At 45.4% G+C, this 23,085-nt stretch overlaps 1 protein-coding gene across 1 annotated transcript; it reads right to left on the reverse strand.

The window, feature by feature from the left end:
* Nucleotides 1-5,650: 5,650 nt before the first annotated feature.
* Nucleotides 5,651-22,895, reverse strand: LOC141737453 (E3 ubiquitin-protein ligase RBBP6-like). Its single transcript, XM_074572154.1, is given in 16 exon segments — nt 5,651-6,263; nt 6,266-6,415; nt 6,418-7,541; nt 9,691-9,748; nt 9,841-9,919; nt 9,999-10,095; nt 11,213-11,340; nt 11,783-11,886; nt 12,650-12,828; nt 13,099-13,238; nt 14,064-14,160; nt 14,279-14,367; nt 16,506-16,550; nt 20,635-20,671; nt 21,744-21,843; nt 22,730-22,895. Coding segments are annotated over 16 exon segments (2,727 nt in total). The 3' UTR covers nt 5,651-6,129.
* Between the last annotated feature and the right edge of the window lie 190 nt (nt 22,896-23,085).

A 23,085-nucleotide genomic window follows, 5' to 3' on the forward strand; every position in this document is an offset into this window, starting at 1 on the left:
CTGAGCTGAGCAGTGCTTACGCAGCATCAAAGCCCTTTCTGCTTCTCAGCCCCCCCCACCAGCGAGCAGGCTGGGGGTGCACAGGGCATTAGGAGGGGACACAGCTGGGACAGCTGACCCCAGCTGACCAAAGGGACATTCCGTGCCGTATGACGTCGTGCTCAGTGACAAACCTGGAGGGAGGCTGGCAGGGGGCTGCTGCTCGGGGACTGGCTGAGCATCAGTTGGTTGGTGGTAAGCAAGTGCTTTCCTTTGCATTGCTTGTCTGTCTCGGGGTTTAGTTCTCCCTTTGTGTTATTTTCTTATTCATCACAATTTATTGTTACTCTTACTATCCTGTTGTTCCAATCATGAAATGGTTTTTACCTCAACCCACCAGCTGTCTCACTTTTCACCCCTCCGATTCTCTCCCCTGTCCCGCTGGGGGCAGTGAGGGAACGCCTGTCTGGTGCTCAGTTACCGGCCGGCGTCAAACCACGGCAGTCCTTTCTCCACCCCTCACTCCATACCACGAACGTCAGGCCCAGGTCCCGCACCACCCAGTGCATCCTCAGGAGCCACCGCTCCCCTTCCCACCCTTTTGACAGGATGCACAGGCAGCACTCCCTCAGTCAACGGAGCACCACTGTAAAATGTCCATAAAAAGTCCACAAAATGCCCAGGGAGCCCATTCGGCCCATGCCTTCGGGCTCCACCCCTCATGCTGCTCCCTCTGGACAGGAGAGGTGGTGTCTTGCGGGCAGTTCCTGGACACCAAAGCCCGCTCAGGCCAGAACCAAGAGGTCGGTCCCCCTTGTTTTCAGGGTCCAAAGCGCCACTGTTTGCATCTAGCCCACCCTTTGCGTGCCCAAAGCCTCCTGTCCTCGGCCGAAATCCTCACGTTGAGGGCCCCAACCTGTCTTCGATGCCCCACGGCCTTTCCTCAGGGCCCACAGGCCCTGGGGCGGGTCCAACCCCTGAAGGTGGAGCCGGTCGCCTGGCAGCGCCCGCCCAGGAGGGGAGGCAGGGGCCCGGGACAGCCAATGGCCTCAGGGGAGGCGGGGCAAGGCATGCGATTGACTGGAAGCAGGCAGCCAATCAGAGGAAACATCCCCAGAGGGCAGGGCGGGAGGGGAGCAACGCCTCAGGCAGCCAATAAGAGAGAGCATCACCTCAGGGGAGGGTGGGCCTGAAACTAGGGCAGAGTGACAGCCCAGATGGCCAATCAGACATGAAGGGCGGGCACTGCAGCCCAGCAGCCTGCTCACCTGGGGCCAATCAGCAGCAGTAGCACCTCAGGGGAGGAGACTGACAGCGCTCCCGACCTATGAGGGCAGAGATCGAGGGGGGAAGAAGGTGGGCTCTGCTGGTGGCCAGGCCCACCTTCGCCATGGCGCCCGTGAGGCCTGCCGGAGGCCCAGCAGCCCCCGGCCCAGGCCCGAGGCCCCTCTTCCCCCCCTCCTAGCCCTCCCTCCCCTCAGTCGCCCCCGTCTTATGGAATGCCCCATCGCCGAGGGAGCCACCGCGCCCCAGAGAGTCAGGATGCCCTGGCCATGCCGCTGAATGGCAGCCATGGGCCCCGGGGCTTCTGGCTGCCATCGCCACTGGCGCCCGCCCGACAGTGATGAGGAGGTGAGGCTGAGGCCGCTGGGATGGTGGTGGGGTGGGGGAGGATGGGTTGGAGTGATGCTTGCTGTGGGTCCGCCCGCCATCACATCCCCTCCCCGCAGCCCAAGTGACCCTGCAGTGGCCTGAAGGGTGTTGGGGAGGGGGAGGACGCAGCACCTCTTCCTCCTGGATTATGGTGTGGTGTTGGGGGAAACTGAGGGGATGGGAGGCACAGTTTGGGGTGGGGAGGAAACTGGGACACACACACACACACACACACACACACACAAAAACGGCAAATACAGCCCCCAGGCTCCCCCTCGGTGAACACAGAGTGGGGTAGGTGTATGACCTGTGGCTGGACATAGCCCACTTGGCCCCACAACACATTGGCCAATGTCCCCTAAGTGCACTCAAAACCCACTTCCTCAGGTGACCTGTGTTCTCCCACAGACATGGGGATGTGTCCTCCTCCTCCTTCTCGCACCCCAGGTGCGAGTCACTTGAGCGTATTTGCAGTCCTCCCCACCAGTCTTCCATTACTTTCCGACATATGATTTGCGTGAATACTGTGTTGAGGTATGGTAGTCGTAGTGCCATCAGAAGAAAGTGAAGAGAAAGAAGATGAGGATGGCGAAGATATTAAAAAGTGTTACAACCTTTGACAGTGGAAACATGTCATTTAGAGCTTATATGAACAGTTTTCCTTCAATGTACCATTCTTTCTAAAGATGAGGAGGGGACGGTTTGCTATTCCCACATCAGAGCTCACTGAGGTTTTAAAACAAAACCCCCAAACAAATGGGTGCTGGAAAAAAGAGTAATTAGACTCCAGGGGAGGCACCAGGGGAGACTCGAGGTTGACCCCTAGGATACTGAGGTCGAGGATACAAAGGCTCTGAGGCCAGCCATACTCCAACTGAGAAAGAAATTCGGGCAGCATGTGAAGGAGTTGGAGCTGCTTCAGAGGGAATTGGTACCGAAGCACAGCTCCTCCTGGTGCCCCGATGGCCACTACTGGGCTGGATGTTCAAAGGCAAAGTTCCTTCTACTCATCATGCCCCCAGTGCTGCCTGGAGTAAGTGGGTTGCCTTAATCACACAGTGAGCTCGAATAGGAAACCCAAATTGTCCAGGAATTGTAGAAGTGATCACAAACTGGCCTGAAGGCAAAGACTCCGGAATGCCCCCAGAGGAAGTGGTGTTTCGTGCTGAGGAAGCCCTACCATATGACGAACTCTCAGGTAATGAGAAACAGTGTGCCTTGTTCACTGATGGCTCTTGTCGTCCTATGGTTCCACTCCCTGACCAAGGGTCCCTCCCCGCCTTTCCTGTAGGCCCCCTTTAGGGACTGGAAGGTGGCTCTAAGGTCTCCCCGGCACCTTCTCGTCTCCAGGCAGAACAACCCTGGCGCTCTCATCCTGCCCTCACAGCAGAGGTGCTCCAGCCCTCTGAGCATCTTCATGGCCCTCCTCTGGACCCGTTCCAACAGGTCCATGTCCTTCTTGTGCAGAGGACTCCAACAAATATGTAAACACACGTTGTTCTCATCTGCGGCAGCGCTCAGGTTCCCACACTGTGCTCTCACAGCCAGAGTTTGCAGAGACAGGGCCGGGTCTGACACTTGTTCTTCAGTTTGAGCATGACTGTTCCTCCTCCTATTATCTCCTGTGTGTTTATACACTATAAAATAATTGGCCAAATTTGGAGTGATATTACAACAAGTATGTAAGCACACTCCAATTCTTTTCCCCTTTGAAGGTAGGTACAAGGTTTGCTCTTCAGTCGTCAGAGCTGTAACGCCATCCCTCAGTTTAAAAAAGGCCTTTTGCTCGTACCCTTACTAGTCAAGCAGTTGTTTTCTCCGAAACATTGTTTAACATACTCTTTTCTCTAGCCCATGATCCTGGTATTTTACTGACCTAAATTTCCCTGAAGCTGATTACAATCAACCTTTTCTGGTGAAGACTAAGGAAAAATGTATTTGCTACTACTGTTTCAACCGTTATTTCTTCTCTCTCATTAAGCAATGGATATAAGCTTTTCTTTCCTGGCCTTCACTTTTAAAATGCAAAACAATTACTAGGGGCTCTAACTAAAACTCATTTTGTGTCCTAGTTTTCCTGATTTTATCTCTACCCGTGCACCACATTATCCTGTGCCTTACGCCTTTGTCTTCTTCACACAGTTCTTTTTTTCAGAGCTGTGGATGATAACCTATGAGTCTGTCACCCACTTTAGGGTAGCTTTGTGTTTGGTCATTTCCACTTAGATTTTCAAACCACCTACGTCCCTGCCTGAGCTTTTCCAGCTTAAGAGTTGCCGCGTGTCAGTGTGTTCAAACCGTTCAGACGCATTCTGCCCCACCTGAAGAGGGGAGATGAGGTATCTTGGTCCAAGGGTTCTCTGAAGACAGACCGTGGGATCTGTGATCATTTCCATGGAACGGACCACACTTAACCTCTAGAAGATGACCAAGCAGTATTGTTCCAGAAGGAACATACTAAATTTAGTCACTGAGTCAACATCTGTTTCTTATGTCTGAACAACAGTCCAAACTGATTTTGCTCTGTAAGCATGCTCTCCTTCACTGCGGTTTCACCACCTGAACTGTATTTCGCCGCATGTGTTCCAGCATTTACCCTCACCCAGAGCGCCCTGTTTGGATACCTCCCTTCACACTACTGTTGGCACTGCCTAAAATCTTCAGAAAGTCGGTCAGGAGACTTCTAAACATGCATGTAGTAGAAATTACCTACTCAGGCCTGAGCATAACTGCATGCCAGGTGTTCTTCAGCTCAAAAAACCTGGAAAAAAGTAATCATAGAAACTCCATATGCAGAGTAAACTAAATTTGCAGGAGACTGAAAAATCACAGTAATGCTGTTATAGCGCTCTGAAAAGAGAGGAGAGTTTACCTGAGCTTGGCGGGCTTTGACTACAGCTTTTTCGGCACAAGGTCGTATAAAAATATGGGATTCTGCCTGGTTTTATGGAGCTATGCCATAAAGAAACGTCCAAAATTTTACTTCCATGCAATTACATTTAATTAAATTTATGCCTTCTAGATTGTCGCTGTTCAAAGCAGTTTAAAGCAGAAGCCTGACTTTCTAGTGGCCTTTCTTCTTATGCCAAACTCATCTGCTGAACCCCACTATTAATGGGTTAGTTCTGTGTCGTGGCACCACCATGTGAAAATACTGTTACTAAAGGTTCTGTTTAAAAAGCACAAGCATCTTGGGGATCAGCAGAGTTATGAGAGGAAATACAGATTACAGGACATCTTAAAGCATGTGCGTAAATGTTTGCTGGCAAATGACAACAGCTTTCTAAACAAACTGGAACAATGTTGAAATGTGACAGCTTCATACATAACGTTATTTTAAAATAGTCCCAGCTGTTAATACTGGCTGTGTGTTTGGGGCCATATGCTACCTTTTACAATATAAAATCAAGTCCACTTGGCACGTGAACAACGTGCAGCTCTTGGCAATACCTCCCCACGTTGTATCAATTCAAAAGATTTAAAGTCCTACCAGTCTTTTCAAAACTAAACGCGTTGCTATGTTATTTTTCACACATGTTAGCTACCAGCAAGCTTTTACTGCTGCCGTTTTTCTGTCACTAGTCTTTTCTCGGCTAATGTCCCGCTGTCACTGGAAATCTCATCACGTTGGACAGTTTACTGAAAACATTTTATTGTAATCAAAAAGTGATGTAACAGGGTTCTGTGTATTCTATAATTCATTCTGCTGATATTTTATAATCAGTTATAACAGCTGCTTCTGACAGGCGATTAAAAAACATACTCAACCATGAAAATGTTCACAGTACCTGAAACTCCACCCAAACTAATGAACGGTCGTTAAAACTAAGATGCCCCAGCAAAACCTTTCACGTTGCATGTCACAACTCACAGTTCTGTACAAAATGTTCACTTCTATAAAGCTCTGAAGTAAAAATCCAGCTGCAATATTTTAAGGGCAGCACAGTCTCCTCCATGCCATTATTTGCCATGCCTGAATTCGTTTACATTTTAACAAAATTTGATACAGACTTAAGAATTCAGTCATTTTTTCATTAGCTGTCATTCCATGTAGTGACAGATTTCACTTTTTGGTCATCCTTCTCTTCGCTCTTCTTCGATTTTTTTCTTCTTGTGTTTGTGTTTTTGGCTCTCTGCGAATTCTGTTTCGTTTCCAATGTGTTTCTTACGCTGCTTGTGTTTCTTATGCTTCTTGTGCTTTTTATTCTCTTTTTTCCTTTTCTTTTTCTTGCTGTCTTGACTCTCTCCTGAGCTGGCACTGCCGCTGTGGCTTCGAGTCCAACTCTCAGAAGGGCTTTGACTGTGGCTGCGGCTAACGCTAGGACCGCTTTGACTTTGGCTTTGGCTTGCATCAGGCTGGTCAACTGCAGGAGGTTGCCGCTGTATCCTCTTTTGCCTTAGCAACAGCCTTGTCTTTTGGTTCTTTAGGATTTTTTTCTGCAGCGTCCTCATCTTTTGCAGACACAGTACTTCAACAGACGTCTTCAGCAGGGGCTGTTACGTCATTATTATACAGCTCTGTGGTCTTAATGACAAAACACAGTAATGTTCCTTATCAAAAATTTTATCTACTTTTCTTTTTCTTTTTTCGGGTTTTGCATCAGAAGGTTTGCTTTTTTCAGCAGGTTTTTTGACTTATGCTCTTTGCTGGAGGGCTTGTCCGACTTGGTTTCTTTTGGATGGTCTTTCTTGGCCTTTTCCTCCTTGGCTGGCCTGGTTTCTGGGTGATCTTTTGTCACTTTTGGGTGAACTTTCCATGGGGTAACAAGAGCCTTCTCATTGTCTTTGGCAACTCCTCCTTCACTTTTTTCACAGGAGGTTCCTGTGAAATACTGAGAGATTCTTCACGATCGGTGTCCACCTTCCCTTGGGAACCTTTAGCTTTTTTGTCTTTCTTGGGAGGCACCGCCACTTCTACTTTCATCTTCGCCTTGTCCTTCTCTTCTTTCTCCTTTTCAGACACCAATTGGAAAGCAATAGAATCTGCTTCCATAGGCTCATCTCGCACAGGGGTGGCATCATCTCTGCTTGGGAGCGTGAACAGAGAGTCTGTTTTAATGTCTTCTGCTGTTACTGGCTCTCTGTGTTTTCTTGCACCTTCTAAAAACTCAGCATTGGGAAATCCTTTATTCTCATCCCCTTTTCTTCTCTTCCGGTGTTTTTTACATTCATTTCCTTTGCCATCTTCCAGTGGATATTCCATGTCCTTCTCATTTGGTTTTGGTGGATCTTTCATGCCGTGGCGCTCTCTTCCAGAAGGTTTTTCAGGGTCATTTCCATCTCTATTACGACTTCTGTGGCTTTGCCCACCAGGATAGTCTTCCCTGCGTCCCCGAGCGTATGGCAAATTCTCTCGTCCAGTCCCAGGTGGACCAAACCTATCTGGAGAAGTGTTCTCTCTATTTACTGGTGGTCGAGGTTGAGCGCCAACAGCAAAGCCCTTGTAAAACTTTTCGTACCATTCTCTATAGTTCCTTTCCCATTCTCTGGGTCTCTCCTTTTCAAATGGATCTCTGAGGTCAACAGATCTGCCATGGTAAGCTTTCATATTATACGGGGGAACTTCTCTGTATCTGTTAAAGTACTGCTTTTCTCCATCCCCTTGAGGTATAGTCCATTTAGTGGGAGACCGGCCTCTAAACGCTGGAGACCTTGACGGTGGATGGTGTCTTCTGTATGGGGGTGACCGTGACTTTGAATGGTGATCACCGTGTGACCTTGACCTAGAGCGATAGTTACGACTCTTCTCTTTGCCTCTTCTTGGATAGGGTGGTGATCGCGAGAAGGAACGAGAACGGGAACGACTAAATGATCGAGAGTTGGAGCAAGGGCGGGAAGAACGTGATCTTGACTTGGAGTGGGTATACGAACTCCTGGAGGAAAATGAAGCACTAGAGGGAGACTTAGACCTTAGAAAATAAAACAACACAAAACCCGTAAATTAAGTTAATTCAAAACAGTCACTCTCCCGTTTTTTTTTTCCTCCCAAAATTACTTGTTTGGGTTGTTTTTTCCCCCTCTCCATATGCTTATGTCAAAGCTGCGTTCAGCTGCTGACATAACGCTACTGCAAATTGAAGACCGTGATAACATGTAAAAATTTCTGCTTACAAGAGAGAACACCTGCTGCTTTGATAGCGCAAAAGCATAGAGGAAGGGTAAGTTTATATCCACCATTTCTGTCACATGAACTACCACAGCTATGGATTGATTGAAGGTGGCGTATACTGGCTTCTGCTGGTACGTGAACGCACATGTGTTTCACTACTCAGCCACGACACGCAGTGCAAATCCTTTTTGGTGCAGTAAGATGCAAAAAGAGCAAGTCTTAATGGCTACAGTGCGCTATCAAGAAGACAGTAAAGCTCAATTTTAAAATGCTTGCTTAGTCGATTTAACTTCACTACTTATTTGGCAATTTGTACAAGATGCAAAATACGGATTGTACGGCAATCCTACATACAGGGCACTTATAGCCAGATGTCCTAGCAAAATTTTGCACATAATAGCTCTAACCAAGGGTAGTGACGGCTTCTGAACTCAGCCTCTAGGTCTATGACCCATTGCCATTACTCTAGGAAAGATACCGGCAGCGTTACTAATAGAGCTGTTCAGACTCCTGCCCACGTGATTTTTGGGGATAGAAGATGTCAGCTACCCTGATCTTTTTCTTCACAAGGTTTGCTTTTATTATTTTTTAAACCATTTCACATTATTCCACGTGTGTTCATTAGCATCATTCCTCCCCTCAAAGTCCTTCACCCATTCAAGATTTCCTTACACGCAAGTCGTATCTTTCAATTCCTAAGAAAAGTTTAACAGTGTCAACAAAATACTAGCCAAAGCCACCAGTTTCCAGTGGTGGAGGATACAAGGGAGGTGGAGGCACAGGCACAAAGACTGGTGTTGATGCTGGTAGTGTTGGGGCTTGAATCCTCCTTTGGGTGCATTCACAGTGTGGGTGTCCTCGATTTGAACTTCTAAAGAAACCCCAAGATGCGTGTCACCATTTGTAATACTCTGCCCTGATTTTAAAGAGCAAAGAGAACGAAGCGGGAGCATGGTGGCGAGCACTTCTTGTTCTCAACTTAAGCATTTTTCTCCCTGCTTTCTGTTCATTTGAGACTACACTCATTTCTTGATCCTCATACTTGCCCTCCACATCCTCACTCCCGGCAGGTCCCTCAGTCTTCTCTCCTGATACTCAGCTTTGCGACTGTGCGTGGAGGCTGCCCGTGCTTAAAAGAGACTCCCATCTCCCATGTGCTGAGTGTCCACCGCTCCTCTGCCACTCCTTGATACACGTAATACTTCCCATGTTGTTGATGACGTATTTGGCCTGTTCTTGTCCCTGAATTATTATTTTCTTGCTTACTGAATTAAGATTTCAGACAGTCTGTGGGATGGATCCTGGTTTCTGTTATTTATTTATCCTAAGATTTTATAAACACGATGCACCCTTACAATCTACCTAGAACAAATTTATACCAAAAGGAAGGACTAGCTTGACACTGTGATAATAGATAAGACGGGCTCCTCTCTCTCCATCTGAGAGAAAGCAGCTTGGCTATTGGACATGACTACATTGAAGAAATTCAAAATTGTCAGAAAATAACAGCACTGACTTTTCCAATCATGTGCTCAATCAGTATCAACTAAGTTGTCAAAAAAAAAAAACCAGAATGTTGGAGTCTGGTTTCTATTGGGAAATCAATTTTTTCAGCTCCGTTCAGCCAGCAATCAAAAGGGTGGCTTTCCATCCGATCCTTTGATTCTATTTCATTTTTATATGGAACTATAGCATCCTAAAAAACTGTTCATTTTTCAGAGTCTTCTTTTCAATCATGTACCGGGTTTTTATGTTAAATAATCTCACCGCAAGCACTGACTCCCTCTGTCAAAGCCAATTCAAATTAAGTCATTTAAAAATTAATTACCACTTGTATTCTCCACAGCTATCTGTGCATACTTTCTTCATTGTAAATCAGCTGTTGTATAAGTTAGGTGTTATGGCCTCGTTACAAGCAGTAATATATTGAATTGCTGTGGAATACTTACAGTTCCCAGCCTGGTCTGCCACCTGCTGAGCGGGGTGTCCTGGCTCTCGTTGGATGACCTTTTGGAGTCGGGAGAGGAAAAAGAGAAAAATCCCATTCAGTGTATCTGAAGGTAATTTTTTAAAGAAATTCTGAAGTTATAGTCACGTACCAGTCGTGGGCACTGATTGTCCTTGGGGGCCCGGACGACTCGGTAATGCTGGTTGTCTTCGTACAGGAACCTGACAGGCCTTGTGAGTAAATGCAAACGGTTGGAAAATAAGCTCCACTAAATGCAAGAATCACTGCATATGTTGAAATACAACTTACCTTCTCTTTCAACAAACTGCTGACTGACAGTGAGGGAGATGCAGAAGGTTCAGCAGCAGTCACCAGAGCAGCAGGAGGTATAACGCTAGCGGCATTGCTACAAAAAAACCCCAAATTTTTATTGTTCAAGCAGTCTTTTGAAGTGCTACTTGAAACGGAAAGTCCAAGATGAGAAAAGGCTGACTACTGTAAATGGACAAAAAAATTTACAAAATAATCTTCATGAGATTTACAGAAGTCAACTTGGCCAATTCCAAATGAAGCGCTGTCGAGAAGGCCATGTGGACTGCTGGCAGTTAAAGAGAAAGCTCACTGGAAACATATTTTATTAAGGTAGCTGCACATGAAAGGATTAGAGTACGTTTAACCCCCAGAGAGAGCCTCAGTTGTGGAAGACGGAAGCACTGCAATTCTATTAGGAAACGTTTCTGTGCTACTTCAGGGGCTGCCTTAGAGGTTCTTTTGGATTGCAGTCCTTTGTATTCAGCGGTACGGCTGAGCCTGACACTCTTCTGGACAGAGTGGCTGTTTGCATCCAAGGCACAAAGTCAAAGGATGTAAGCCCTAAACAATAGAACAGGTTTTTCACATATTTTCCTATGACTTCATGGGTTGCACACTTAGACGATCATGTTTGTAAATACTTCACATTTACAGTGGTTCAGTGTTTATTATCCAATCTGTATGTGTCGCTGACTGCGCTGTGTGTTACTGAGGATGGCTCTGACTTATCATAAGATTGATGGTAGAAATACTGCAGAAAGAAGTAATGTGAAAACACTTGGCCTATTTTACCCACAATTGTGCTTTTACACTTTCCATGAAAATATTATTTCCTCAGTACTAAAGAGAAATTAACGCACTCAAGAAGGTTTGCCATAACAAAATGGTTTCTTTAGGAATTGCTAGCCACTTCAAATGAAAGGGCTCCTGGGGAAAAAGCGCTCCTCTCTCCGGGTAAGCGTGTACGGAATGACTGATAAGGGAAGCAAACAAGCAATACTTGTGAGAACATTCTTGCAGGAGGCACACTTCCGACTTATCAAAGTGTCCTCATTCAAAGCGAGGACTTTCACAAAACAGAACTTCCGCAGTTATCTGGAACTGCCTCTAATGAGACATAAATCGCTGGTGGAGAAGCTCAAGAAGAAGAATAATGTGACTTTGGCATCTTGGTGTCGTTTATATTCATGTTGATCTACAGATTTACTTACTGAAAAGGTCCAGGAGGTGCAACAGTCATGAGTGGTGGTGGAGGTGGTGGCGGCTGCTGCTGCTGCTGCTGAATGGTCTGGTGGAGCCCTTTTGTGTAGCCAGTTCCATTGCTGAAGTTGTTCACAGCCTAGAGGCAGAAGAACATTTACCACAGGGTAACATGAAACTTCAGTAGATACATGAACAAAAGCCTCCACAGGGTAAAATTACTTGTGTAATCCCGTAAATGCTATCAATCCTAAAATGAATCAACATACAAATACACGAACACATCGCCTTAAACACTGGTAGTAACAACTGGTAACTCAGAGTACCTGTATTTAAAATACTTCAGTGTTAACACCGAATTTGAAAGTAAGGCAATCATGTTAAACAAAAGCGCGATCTGAATTTGCCCCATTGTCTCCAAAGAGTTGTCAGCTTCTCTAACAACAGATAATGAATTTGAAAAGTAAATATAGCCTGTTTAATTTAGCGGTTTTTGAGGAGATGTAAATTAATATTTTCTTCCCTTTTGGCTTTTTGCAAATAGACTTTTCTTACAGTTTACATAAAAGTCATCCTGTTACCTTGCATAGGAACTCGTTGGCAATTAAAGCATCAGGGGAAACGTCTGTCTGATGACACGTTGGGCATGTGTGTTCCTCAGATTCCAGCAATGCTGTTCTAATGCCTGTGCGTAATTAGAATCATCAAAGTAGGTTTAGCCAATGTAAGGAAATTCTGGGGGCTCCAATCAATCATAAAAAGACATATATGATTAATGGGGGAATATGGTCTCGAACTGAGAGCACGAAGCTATGAATGTTCAATAGTGTAACACACTTCTAGGATGCAGCAAATAACTGTGCAGTTTTGGTATTTTACTAATGTAGCATTTGAAGACGGCTGCGTCTGGATGTTTCGACTATTCTTTTTTCCACTCTCTAGTACAGTGAGAAGTCACCACCCTGCAGGTTAATGAATAAAACACAGCTCAAAAGAACATCAGTAGCCTCGAGTTCTGGAGGTTTTAACCAGCTCTCCCGTGGAGAAGAATGTGGATTAAATGCCTAACTGTCGGTTTGTGGCAGACCACAGTACGATTGGCTGTACTGAGCCAACCAGAGTTGGCCATACGATTTTGTGTGAGAGAAGGGGCTGTGAAAAAACCTAAATGTATTCAATATCTAATACTGTAATCACCTGCGCAGCTATGCACTCTCCTCATGCTTGTCCTTCTGCATGTAAAGAGGATTTAACTAGATACGTAAAAAAGGAAAAAAGCTTTCTGTCTTTTTTTTTTTTTCCTTTATACGAGAAGAGTCCTTTCCTATTCAGCGGATGCTTAAGTATGGAATAGAACTGGTAACAAAGAAATTTTGTCATCTCCTGTTTCTGCTTTCAGAAAATCAGATGTGGTGTTTGGAGTGAACAAACAGGGCAGTAACACTTACATTCGTCACAATAACTGTTTCCACAGCAGGGAATAACGGTTGCATCAGTCATTATCTCTTTACAAATGAGACATAACAACTCATCAGGAATAGGGTCTTCTGAGGAGGAGGAGGAGGAGGAGGACGGCTCCGCTGGTAAGAAGGGAGGCTTCTCCTTCTTTCCTCTAGCATAAGCTTCCCTGGAGGGCGGGGTGGGGAAGGAAAAAGAAAAAAGCTAACGATGGGTACAGGAAAGCTTTTCCAAGCTCTGGAGTTCCAGGGGCGTGAACAGCAGGACCGCCCTATTTTAATACGAGAAATTATCACAGATTTTGAGCTTAACATACAATGACAATGCTTCCTCCCTCGTGGTTACAGATGCCGGCCAACTTGGCTGCATTGCCACTCAGACATTTACGCATGGTTTCTCTCCTTCACCTTTTGGTCAGTCCAATTAGTTCCATACTTACGCATTATTAATTGGTATTGCATATGTTCCGCTGTTTGTGAGCATAGCACCCTTGGTATTGGGATCTTTCACCTCCGTCATGAAAGAGCTTGGAATTCCCGTGCTCTTCTTAATTCTGGGAACAGGCTTAAAATTTTTGTCCTGTTCAGAAAAGAAATGCAGACATAGCTCATCTTAAGACCCACACTTAAAATGACACTTTGATGATTAATTTAAGCAGCAAAAGCCCTTAGTCCTCTCCTTTTACCTAGCCTAAGGGTTACTCAACTAAAATACTTATTTTGCTACGGGAATATAGCCGGGATGTTTCAAAGACTTGAGCAGCATTTTGAACTCCGTGGACATTCTTTTGCTTAACTTCAGCTTCCGCAAGGATTACGTCTTGCTTAGCTCACCATCCACCCGGAGAAGAGGCACAAACCCGCTCCTCCTCCACAGCGCAATTCAGAGGGAGAGCCCAATTCAGGGCTCTGAACCAGTCACTGGAGAAACTTAAGTTCACCGTCGATACGTACGAAGGTTGCATATGCATTCGGTGACTAACATTACATGGCATGAATACTCAACCAGAGACTTGTGTAATTAAAACACGCAAATATTCAGTTGGTGGGGTCAAGAGAAACACCTTCCTTTTATGTGGAATTCTAAAAGCTGAGAACTGACATTAAAAAACGTTAAAACCAGGAAGATTTTCGATAGTATTGAAATATATAAAAATACGCATGACAGCTCACAGAGAAAGATCTATGGACGTATTGAATATCTACGACCAAGAAAAAAGAACATTTTAAGTTTTAAATTCCAGGTTTCCCTTGAATTTTGAAGGGTTTTGCAACATTGCCCTATAACCCCTGTATTTTACCCCAAGAGAAAGAATTCCTAATCTGAGTGTTCATGTATTTGTTACGTAACTGCCACGTGAAAAATGAAAAGCGAAGTCACAGCAGAAGTCCCCCGCAGTCTTACCCCATTCGTTGGGCAGTTCTTTATGTAGTGGCCAGGTTTTCCGCAACGAAAGCATATATAGGATGGTGGAGGTGTATCCCAGGGTTTGGTCACGTAACTAAAAGTTTTTTGAGAAAAGAAGAAAAAGGTATGCATGTGTCTCTCTTGTTCAAACAAATATCTCCACAATTTTTCCAGAATCTTCAAAGAACAGATTTGACATTATCGACACTTACTTGATTGGATCGTATTCACGGCAAGACTGTATCATCATAGCTTTTATTTTGTCTTCTTCGGAAGCATTGGCTTCAGCCAGATTGTCGGTCTGTTTAACAGGTAAGCATTTGACACACGCGTTAGAAACACATTTGCGCCCACACAGCCAGAGACGACACCACTCACCCCATCCTGTAAAGAGCAGCACAATGCTAGCTGGGGCTGCATGAGAACAGCTGCTTATAGAAAATACTGTTGTCCTGAAGATGTTCTGGGGAGTCCTTACGCCACCACATGACGTTGATGTGCCCGTTAACCTCCTGGAAAAGAGCATTCTTGGGCACTCAAAACCTTGGGTTCTGTTTGCACCTCACATAAAGACTTGTGTAACCACTCCAGTTTTCTTCCAAGCGGACTGAAGCCATGTGTAGAAAAAATTATGCTATGCAGTACTCTTCAACTGATTTTTAAGCTCCAGACTATTGGAAGGAGGAGATATCCACTGTACGTTTAATGAAGAAAGATGTATGCAATAATCGCTATTTACACTTTGCAGCGTTAAAAGGACACTCAACTCAAGAGTCGGGGAAGCTGCTTCTGCTCGCTGAAATTCAGCTCCAGACACAGAAGCGTTAAAAGGAATCAAGCTTTTTATAATCCCTCAGCAAGACAAAAGACTCTTTGCAGTAGAAGTTTGACCATCATGTGCTCTTGGCAGTCCAAACCGCGTGTTCTCCCCCTACTAACTTCTTCATATTAAGTGATTTAACTACAGTAAGCAAAACCTGCAGGTCTTTGCCAGTTGACTGTGTCCTTTTAACATACAAATTGTAATATAAGCCTTGTGCAGCACTAGATCTTCAAATTATTGAAGTCCGCTGGATTTATTTAAGCAGCATTTCTTAAAACGTTTTTATTAGACACAAGTGCAGTTACAAGCAGGGTCTAAGGGAGTACCTGTCAATGATTTGGACCTTCAGGTACCCATCCTTCAGATCAGCCACTCATGGGTTTGGTTTTATATGCATTCATTGACAAAAGCAACAAACTAGTTTCTACATTTTATTAATTGGTTGTTTCTTAGATGTAGTTTTTTCTCAACAGTAACATAATGCAGATGGACATCTCTGAAGTCATTTCCATTAACGTTTACAGAAAACTTTACAGATGCTTGACTCACGTGTTGGAACCCAAACGGTTTACAAAGCACGTCCAAAACCCACAAAACATTACTAGGAATAGACCAAAATTGAAATACAGCATTTAATACATCGTAGTAACAAACCAGAAGACTGATAACACATTGCCTCCATGCTAAGCCAGTCTGCACTAAAGAGGTTAGAGAAAGTAACAGGTTTGAGCTGCCGTATTTTTCTGAAATACTTAAATTGTCTCAAAAGCTTAAACATGTACCCCACTTGGACAGTTTTTCACAGTTTAAAGTAAAACTTCACGTGAGGTTACAGATTTCACAAGGTGCAATCGCTAGAGCTTTCCCAGACAAAGTTACGCATTGTTGAGCAAAAAATGCAAACAGTTCCAGAGCAAAACACAGTATTACAACGGTTTCAGGAGGTCACAGCTGCTAATATGCCACACATACACATTGGTATATTCCGATAAACGATGAGGTACGTTTTCAGAATTTACACAGTCGGTGTGCAAACAAATTAGTCTGTGTTGTTCACAAGACAAATTTTGTGTTGTGAATTTATGAAGTTGTGCAACTCTCAAAGAATGGATCTGTAACTGTAATGACTGGCAATTGAGAAATAGCCGTGCAAGTGTCCGTGTTACAGTATTTTGGCTGGGGCAAAGCCCCCTGAAATGTCCATAACTTGCAGCCAGTTCCATTCTTCTGTAAAAAATGTTTTAGTTTCCAACACAAAATTAATGAGACATGTGAAAAATGGTAAACAGCGTCTGAAGGGCTTCTTTTTTGTGTCTTGAAGATGAGTAATCCTGCAACGTTATGTTGAGGCTGATAAGGTACTCCCCTTCTCTCTGCCCAAACTGGGAACTGCTCTTTACAGGATAGTATCGAAACACACATGCATTTTAAAGTTAAAATAAATACTTTAAATTATTAAAAATTAAATTTAAGTTTTGTTCACATTACAACAGCTATCCAGCTATAGACCACAGCATAAGATTTAAAAATATAAAGCAAACACTTTTTTTTGAGGGGGTAAGTATTTGACAAGATTTTTTATATATATATATATATATATATATATATATATTTACCTTCACAAGCTGGGCCAGAGAAAGAGGTGCAGGAGAGTCATCAATCTGTTCACAAAAAATGAGACACATATTCAAGTTCCACAATCAAAACACAGCGATAGTCAACCTCTACTCTAGGCTGAGAGCAGCACTATATCCTCTGAGCGACACTGAAAGGGGCGTTTCAAACCCGGTGTAATTTGTCTTTGGACAAAACAAAGTCCAAAACTATGAGGGCTTAGGAGTGCCTGTGTGGTTAATGAGAAGAAACTAAATGAATCAAACCCGCTTGAGATCAGCTGCTTGCTCCCGAATATCTCAGAGAGGGACCCTTGTCAAATGCTCACAACTGCTTAAAAGTCGAAGAGGTAAGGCGGCTGTCAATTTTCATCTGAAAAGGTTTTTAAAAAAATATTTATTTGAGAAGGACTCATCACTGCAGGAAACTTGCCTTCAGTGTAGTTTGTAAACTAATGGTTAATTTCACATCATTGATAAAAGCACGTGATTACGCTTCTAGGAACAGAGTACAGCTGCCTGTCAGAATAAAGCACCGGCACATCGGCCCTGGAACAGGAACTCTGCCCCTCCGCTCAAGAAGGTTAAAAATGCCACGCTTGCCATACCCCACCAAGCCCAAACAAAAACAGCAATCCAAACCATCAGCCAATAAAAAAGAATAAGCGGCTCAAATTACTGAAATGAAGGTGTTCACCACGACAGAGATCCTTGCAGTCACTGGCACAGCCACACTAAAAGGATCCCCTTCCTCGCTTTGGCTGTAGTAACAGCAGGAGGCAGCACACATTTGCAAGCGGGCAATGACAGCTAACGTAAGAGCAAGGCGATGAAGAAATAGCCAAAGAATAAGCTTTTGTGCATCCTTTTTCAAAAAGTCTTAACTAATTTTACGTTTCCCGCTCTACGGTACAACAATAATTGGCAAACTTCCCAGTGATTTATTCCTACCACACTAAGATCCAGGTTCTGCTTTGAAATACATACAGAAACCTGTGTATTTATTTCAAACAAAACAAAACAAAATCCCCACACTTTTGACCAAGACCTGAGGTAGATTTCAGACTAAAGCTAATTGTGTCTCCAACACTAGAAGCACCTGAGGCTGCGCTGATTTACAGTGAGAGAGAGGACATGTAAAGAGCAATGCAAGGCTTCTGCCCTCCCTCCTTTTGTTTTTTGGTGGCTTTTTTGAGACACCTCTGTTGGCTGGTGGTAAGATGCCACTTAGAAATATAACGCAGACATGGCAGGGAACACACGAGCCTAAAAGAATGGTAACTTTATTTATGAGCATGTGACTTGTGTTTATACACGTGCTAGCAAGCAACGAGAAAAATAATGCTTTTCAAGAAATAAAACCCCATCTGAATCAGATCAAATACTATAAATGTGGCTTACATAAATTTGACTGGGTCAGTTAAACTAACTCCAACCCAACTGATCAGATCCAGTGATCCAGGGTTAGTGTAATGCCTCACACCATTCTAGTGAAGAAATAAAGATGAAAAATTAAACGCTCCACACAGTAAGTTTTATACTACAAGGACTATTTTGAAACACACAGTTTCACACAGTATTCAAGCCAAGTGCCAAATCCAGACCTAGACCATTACAAGTCCAATACAAGTATTTCCCTGGGTTACTGATCTAGATTTTAGCAGCAGAATGACAGCATTTTCAAACCTGAAGAAAAATGCTGCCCCTTTTCCCAATGTAAATTCAAAGTGGTGGTATACTAAAGAAAGGCTTAACCTTTGGGCAATGACAGCAGCATCCAACCCTGAGAACACCCAGATCCAAAACTGTACTGCAGGCAGAAGTTAAGAAAAGTGACAGGGATTTTACCCACAAATGCACCAGAGCGGCCAGGGGTGAGCGGCCCTGCTCCCTGCCCCGCAGGGGGACCCCGGGCACAGACCCCAGCCCCCCACACGCAGACCCCGGCCCCGCGCCTGCCTGGGCACCCAGAAGCTCCTTCCTCTTTGCGGGCAGCCTTTGGGCTCAGTGCTGCTCCGCGGGCAGGGATCATCTCCCAGGGCTCCAGCCTGGAAAGGGGCAGCGGAGGCACCAGCTCAGGCTGCGGGCAGCACCTGCCTGCTCCCGGCGAGCATCCCTCCGGCACCAGCCCAGGGACCCTGGGGTCCCCGGGGGATGTGTCCCCCGGTGCAGGGAGGCCCGATCCCAGCAGGGCATGAGCAGCCCAGAAAGGCTTCTCCCAGCCCCTGGCCTTGCAGGGGTGGGGGGAGAGGGTGAGCCGAGCTCCCAGCCCCCCGAGCTCCCCAGAGCAGGGTGCCCACCCCACTCCATCCCCGCGGTGCCTGCTCCAGCCTGCCCGGGCGGTGGGGGTGCCCACCTCCCTGGAGTGGGGCCCTACCTCTGGCAGCGTAAGTGTCCCCTCCTTTAGGGCTTTCATGATAACTCCTCAATGTCAGCACACGCAGAGAGGTGTCGGGAGAAGGGAAGGGCTGGGTTTGTTGTTTGAGGTGTCAGGAGCAGGGGAAAATGGCTGCGTGGAGAGCAGGGGAGCAGTGCTGTGTTGTGCCCGTCGCCAGGCACCCGCAGTTGCAGCTGGAACACAGGCCATGGCAACGGGAGCGCAGTGGGGACGGGGACAAGCCCCCTTAAAGCAGGGGTAGCTCAATACATACATACCCCCCAAAGTCAATAATCCCAACACATTAGACTTCCTTCCTGTCTTAAGCGCTTCTTCCTAACCATGCCGTCACTTAACAAGTGGGTTTGCCCAGAGCACTGCAGACTGTCTTTGGGACGCTGGGGCAAGTGCAGCACGTCCTTCCGAAGAAGTCTGGATGTACTGACACGCCAAGGAAAAACCCAGCCCGTCCTCATGTACAAGTGCTAGCCCAGGCTCCAGGCGGCACCTTCTGGGCCTTTGAGCCACCGACCCCTCACCATCCTCCATTCCTTACCGTCTCACCACACAACAGCTCTTGCGGGTTAGTAGATGAGCAGCCAGAACAGAAGCCCAAGGGCAAAACCCCAGAGGAAACGCAGCTACAATTCTGAAAAGCAATCAACAGGTCCCAGTGACACCAAGGGGGTCGCTGCAGTCTACGGGCAGGGCTGGAACTTGTACTTCTGGTGGCATTTGTTCCAAGGCAGCTCCTACAGAGCAGACAGCCCTGCTGGGACAGGAGATGCCCTCTGCGTTGCCTCTGAGGATGGTGGGACCCTTGGAGGTTTCCTTGAGGTACACATTGAGCTTTACCCACAAATGCACCGGGCTATAACCTTGTGCCAGAATTTGTACACTGGGGTTTAGATATTTTCATTTGGAGACAAACTGCTTCATCAGATAAAGTGGAAAGATAAATGCAGAACTTCAGAATACCACTTTCTGTAGCAAGGATATGTAAATTCACGTCAACCTGTTAAAGACACTGCGGTACTCAGAGGGGCCCAAACAGTATCACTTCAATTGTACAGTTTTTAGGAACAAATGCCCAAGTATTTAAGGACATGAAAAGGAATCAGAACTGTCCTCAAAACCTATGGGATATGTTGGGTTCGGTATTTGTTGAGCCCCTGAGTCACAAGTAAGAAACAGTACCAAGTTTAGCAATAATGGTTTCTCAGTCGTTTTTGAAAACATTTTCAAAAAGCATTAGGCAAAAAAGTACTTAAAAACAGAAGCTAAGTGATACAATGTGAAAATGAAAAAACACAAAACTCTCTAAACAATTTTTATTGCAAGAAACAAAAACCCCACACCCCCATACAAGCATACATATTGGCTAGCTATAGACAGACAGATGTAGCACATCAGTGTGCAAACCTTGAACCGGCGTGATCTAAAAACCATCATATATCACCTGTTCAACACAAAGTCATACAGGAAATAGCCCAGCGTGTTCAATATGAAATACAATGCGTTACGAGGCACAAATACCAATATTCACATTCGAACTGCGCAAGCGATGGCATTACTCAGTCTTTACTATGCTGAATTAAATACACTGCAATTGCAATATATACAGTGTTTTACTGGAAAATATATGAAGTTAATGTTTGCAAAATTAACACAAGGCTATTTGTTTAGAATTTCCTTAGAATTTCTTGTTTAGAATTAAAGGTGTTGAAAAAAGGGTGAGATTGTGTTTTTACATACTGCTTTTGATGTTCCACTCACCGGCTCAGTTCCGCTTCTAGAAGAAATAAAGGTGATCAGAACTTAAAATAAAGCACTTGTACCAAACATAAAGCAGTGAAAACAGATTACAAAACCTGAACATCAAGACATTATGTTCTAAATAATCTAGTGAGTATGGGAATTCATTTGCATACATAAACTGTTCCCTCTTGGTACGCTCAGTGCAACTAATAAAACCCTCCAAAGTCACGTTTCTACTTGATCACAATTTATTTGGCCATACAATGGTTTCTTCATTTATTTACCCCAAAGAACATACTACAAGGCACGTAACGCATGTTTGAAGGCCTCTCCACCGTTACAGCACACTTTCATCATTCCCAAACATCAGCCCCTCTACCAGTGGTTTCTGCCATGTGTCCAGCTGAAGGAACAGAAAGCTCACCTGCCTGGTTAATTGTCAACCAATTAGCACAGCAGTGCTGGTCTGTCCTTATCCCCACGTACGGGTGTCTATTTGACCTTCGATGCCAACAGCATCTATCCTCTCATTTTGGGGCAGCATGACAATACCCGGGGAGGGTGCCATCCAGCCAGAAACGGAGGATGCATTGGCAAGGCAGCACTAAGCACACATATTTCAATACATAAGTTCACCCCCAAAGCAAGGCCATGTTTATAAGCACAAGGCTGCCGTGTCCAGAATTACGAGGGAGTGCCTGAAGGCATCTCCTCTGAGATGGAAACAAATTATGAGTTTACACTACAATGGCTATCCGTCGTTCCTATGAAACCAATAAAAGCAAACACATATAATACGGGATCTCTCCACAGAGAGGAAACAGGATCTACAATTTGGGTCTCAGAAGAGCCAACCCCAAGAACAAACCCAGTAGGATCCTCTTAAAAGTTACCGTTGATGGAGTTGGAACCCCATCTCCCAGCAGGCCTAAAAATGTCAGCCGACTTCAGGACAGGTACAGTAACATCTGCCCCACGACGACAAACACTTACTGCAGCTTTAACGAGAGAGATACAATCGGAATGCCTCTGTAAACTAATATCCACTTAAAAAGTTCACACGTGGAAACCCCTAACAAAGAAGTCAATGCTTTATGGACACTCACGCAGCAGATGTTTTGCCGGCAGCTTTAACTCCTCCAACAGGGATTCTTCTAACAATTACCGACGAGTTCTTAGCAATCAGGGCATTGTCATCTGTGTATTCTGTAACAACATAAACACAGAAAAAAAATCAGCCAATGTGTAAGAATGCATATTAATTTGTAATTACATAGCACTCCAGAGGATCCTCTTACAGATATAAATGCAAAATTCTATGTGTAACAGCGCGCTGTTATCGTCTCAACATACTAACAGGACTTTTCAAGAAGCAGATACTTCTTCATTGAGTTGTGATTACATAATGGAAACAAAGAAACACACTTTGTAAAAATGGTATTACGTAAATTACAGTAATACTTTGTGGGGTAATATATTTATGAGCATCAATTTTTCACCTAAAACTTTGCTTTCGGTTTCCCAACTGACATAACAGAATCTCCGTGTTTGGCCCATTTCAAAACATTTTTTCTCCTGGTGATAATAACTGGGCCCATCACAGTTTATTGCCATCTAACATTCTGGTTTTAAGGCTCTGCTTTACACAGACCCAGCCGCTACAGAAGTGACATCAGCCAGGCAGCCATTCAGCCTGCTGGCATTTGTCAGGATGGAAGTTCATTAGCAACCGAAGACAAATTCAGAGACCCTTCTGCAGCAAAGCCCTTAAAGCAAATTAAACCTTTTTCAAAAGCTCTTCACAATTTTATTCAACGCTACGAGGAAAATCCAGGACTTCTGAAATGCATCTCTACCTACTCTGCGAGGCCCCCAGCACAAGTCACAGCTCCCGGTGGCGGCCGAATCTCATCATGGCTTCCCGCCCCGTTTCATCCCCGCCCCGCATCCCTGCCGGTGCCCCCCACGCCCATGACACAGACCCCGGGTGGACTCGGGCCATGTGGGGCGACCTGCGGAGAGCCCCGCATGGCTCCCGCGGGCCGCCCCCACCACGGGGGGTCCCCGAGGCCCCGTGCTGCGCCCCACGCACCTGCTCCGGTCTGGGCGTTGCTGATCTGCAAGTCGCTGGTGGCCCCCTTCAGCTTCTCGTGGGCCATGATCTGGCGCTTGAGGTCCCGCAGGCAGATGTTCACGCCGCTGAAGATGACGCTGTCGTACGCCAGCTTGGAGGCAAACTTGTAGTGGACGCACGACATGTTTGTGGCCAGGTGGTCCAGGGGCCACGGCGTCCACAGCGGTGCAAAGTGTGGCGGCCTCTGTGCTGGGTTGGGCTCACGGCAGCTCAGGGAAGGGCCCGCCGAGGGGCCGGGGAAAGCAGTGCTGGCTGAGCCCTGCTCCCTCTCTCGCACACAGTGTTGCCAGGCCTGGCCAGTCACTATGGCCACT

This window comes from Larus michahellis, unplaced genomic scaffold, assembly GCF_964199755.1.
Source record: "Larus michahellis unplaced genomic scaffold, bLarMic1.1 SCAFFOLD_69, whole genome shotgun sequence".
Lineage (NCBI taxonomy): Eukaryota > Metazoa > Chordata > Aves > Charadriiformes > Laridae > Larus > Larus michahellis.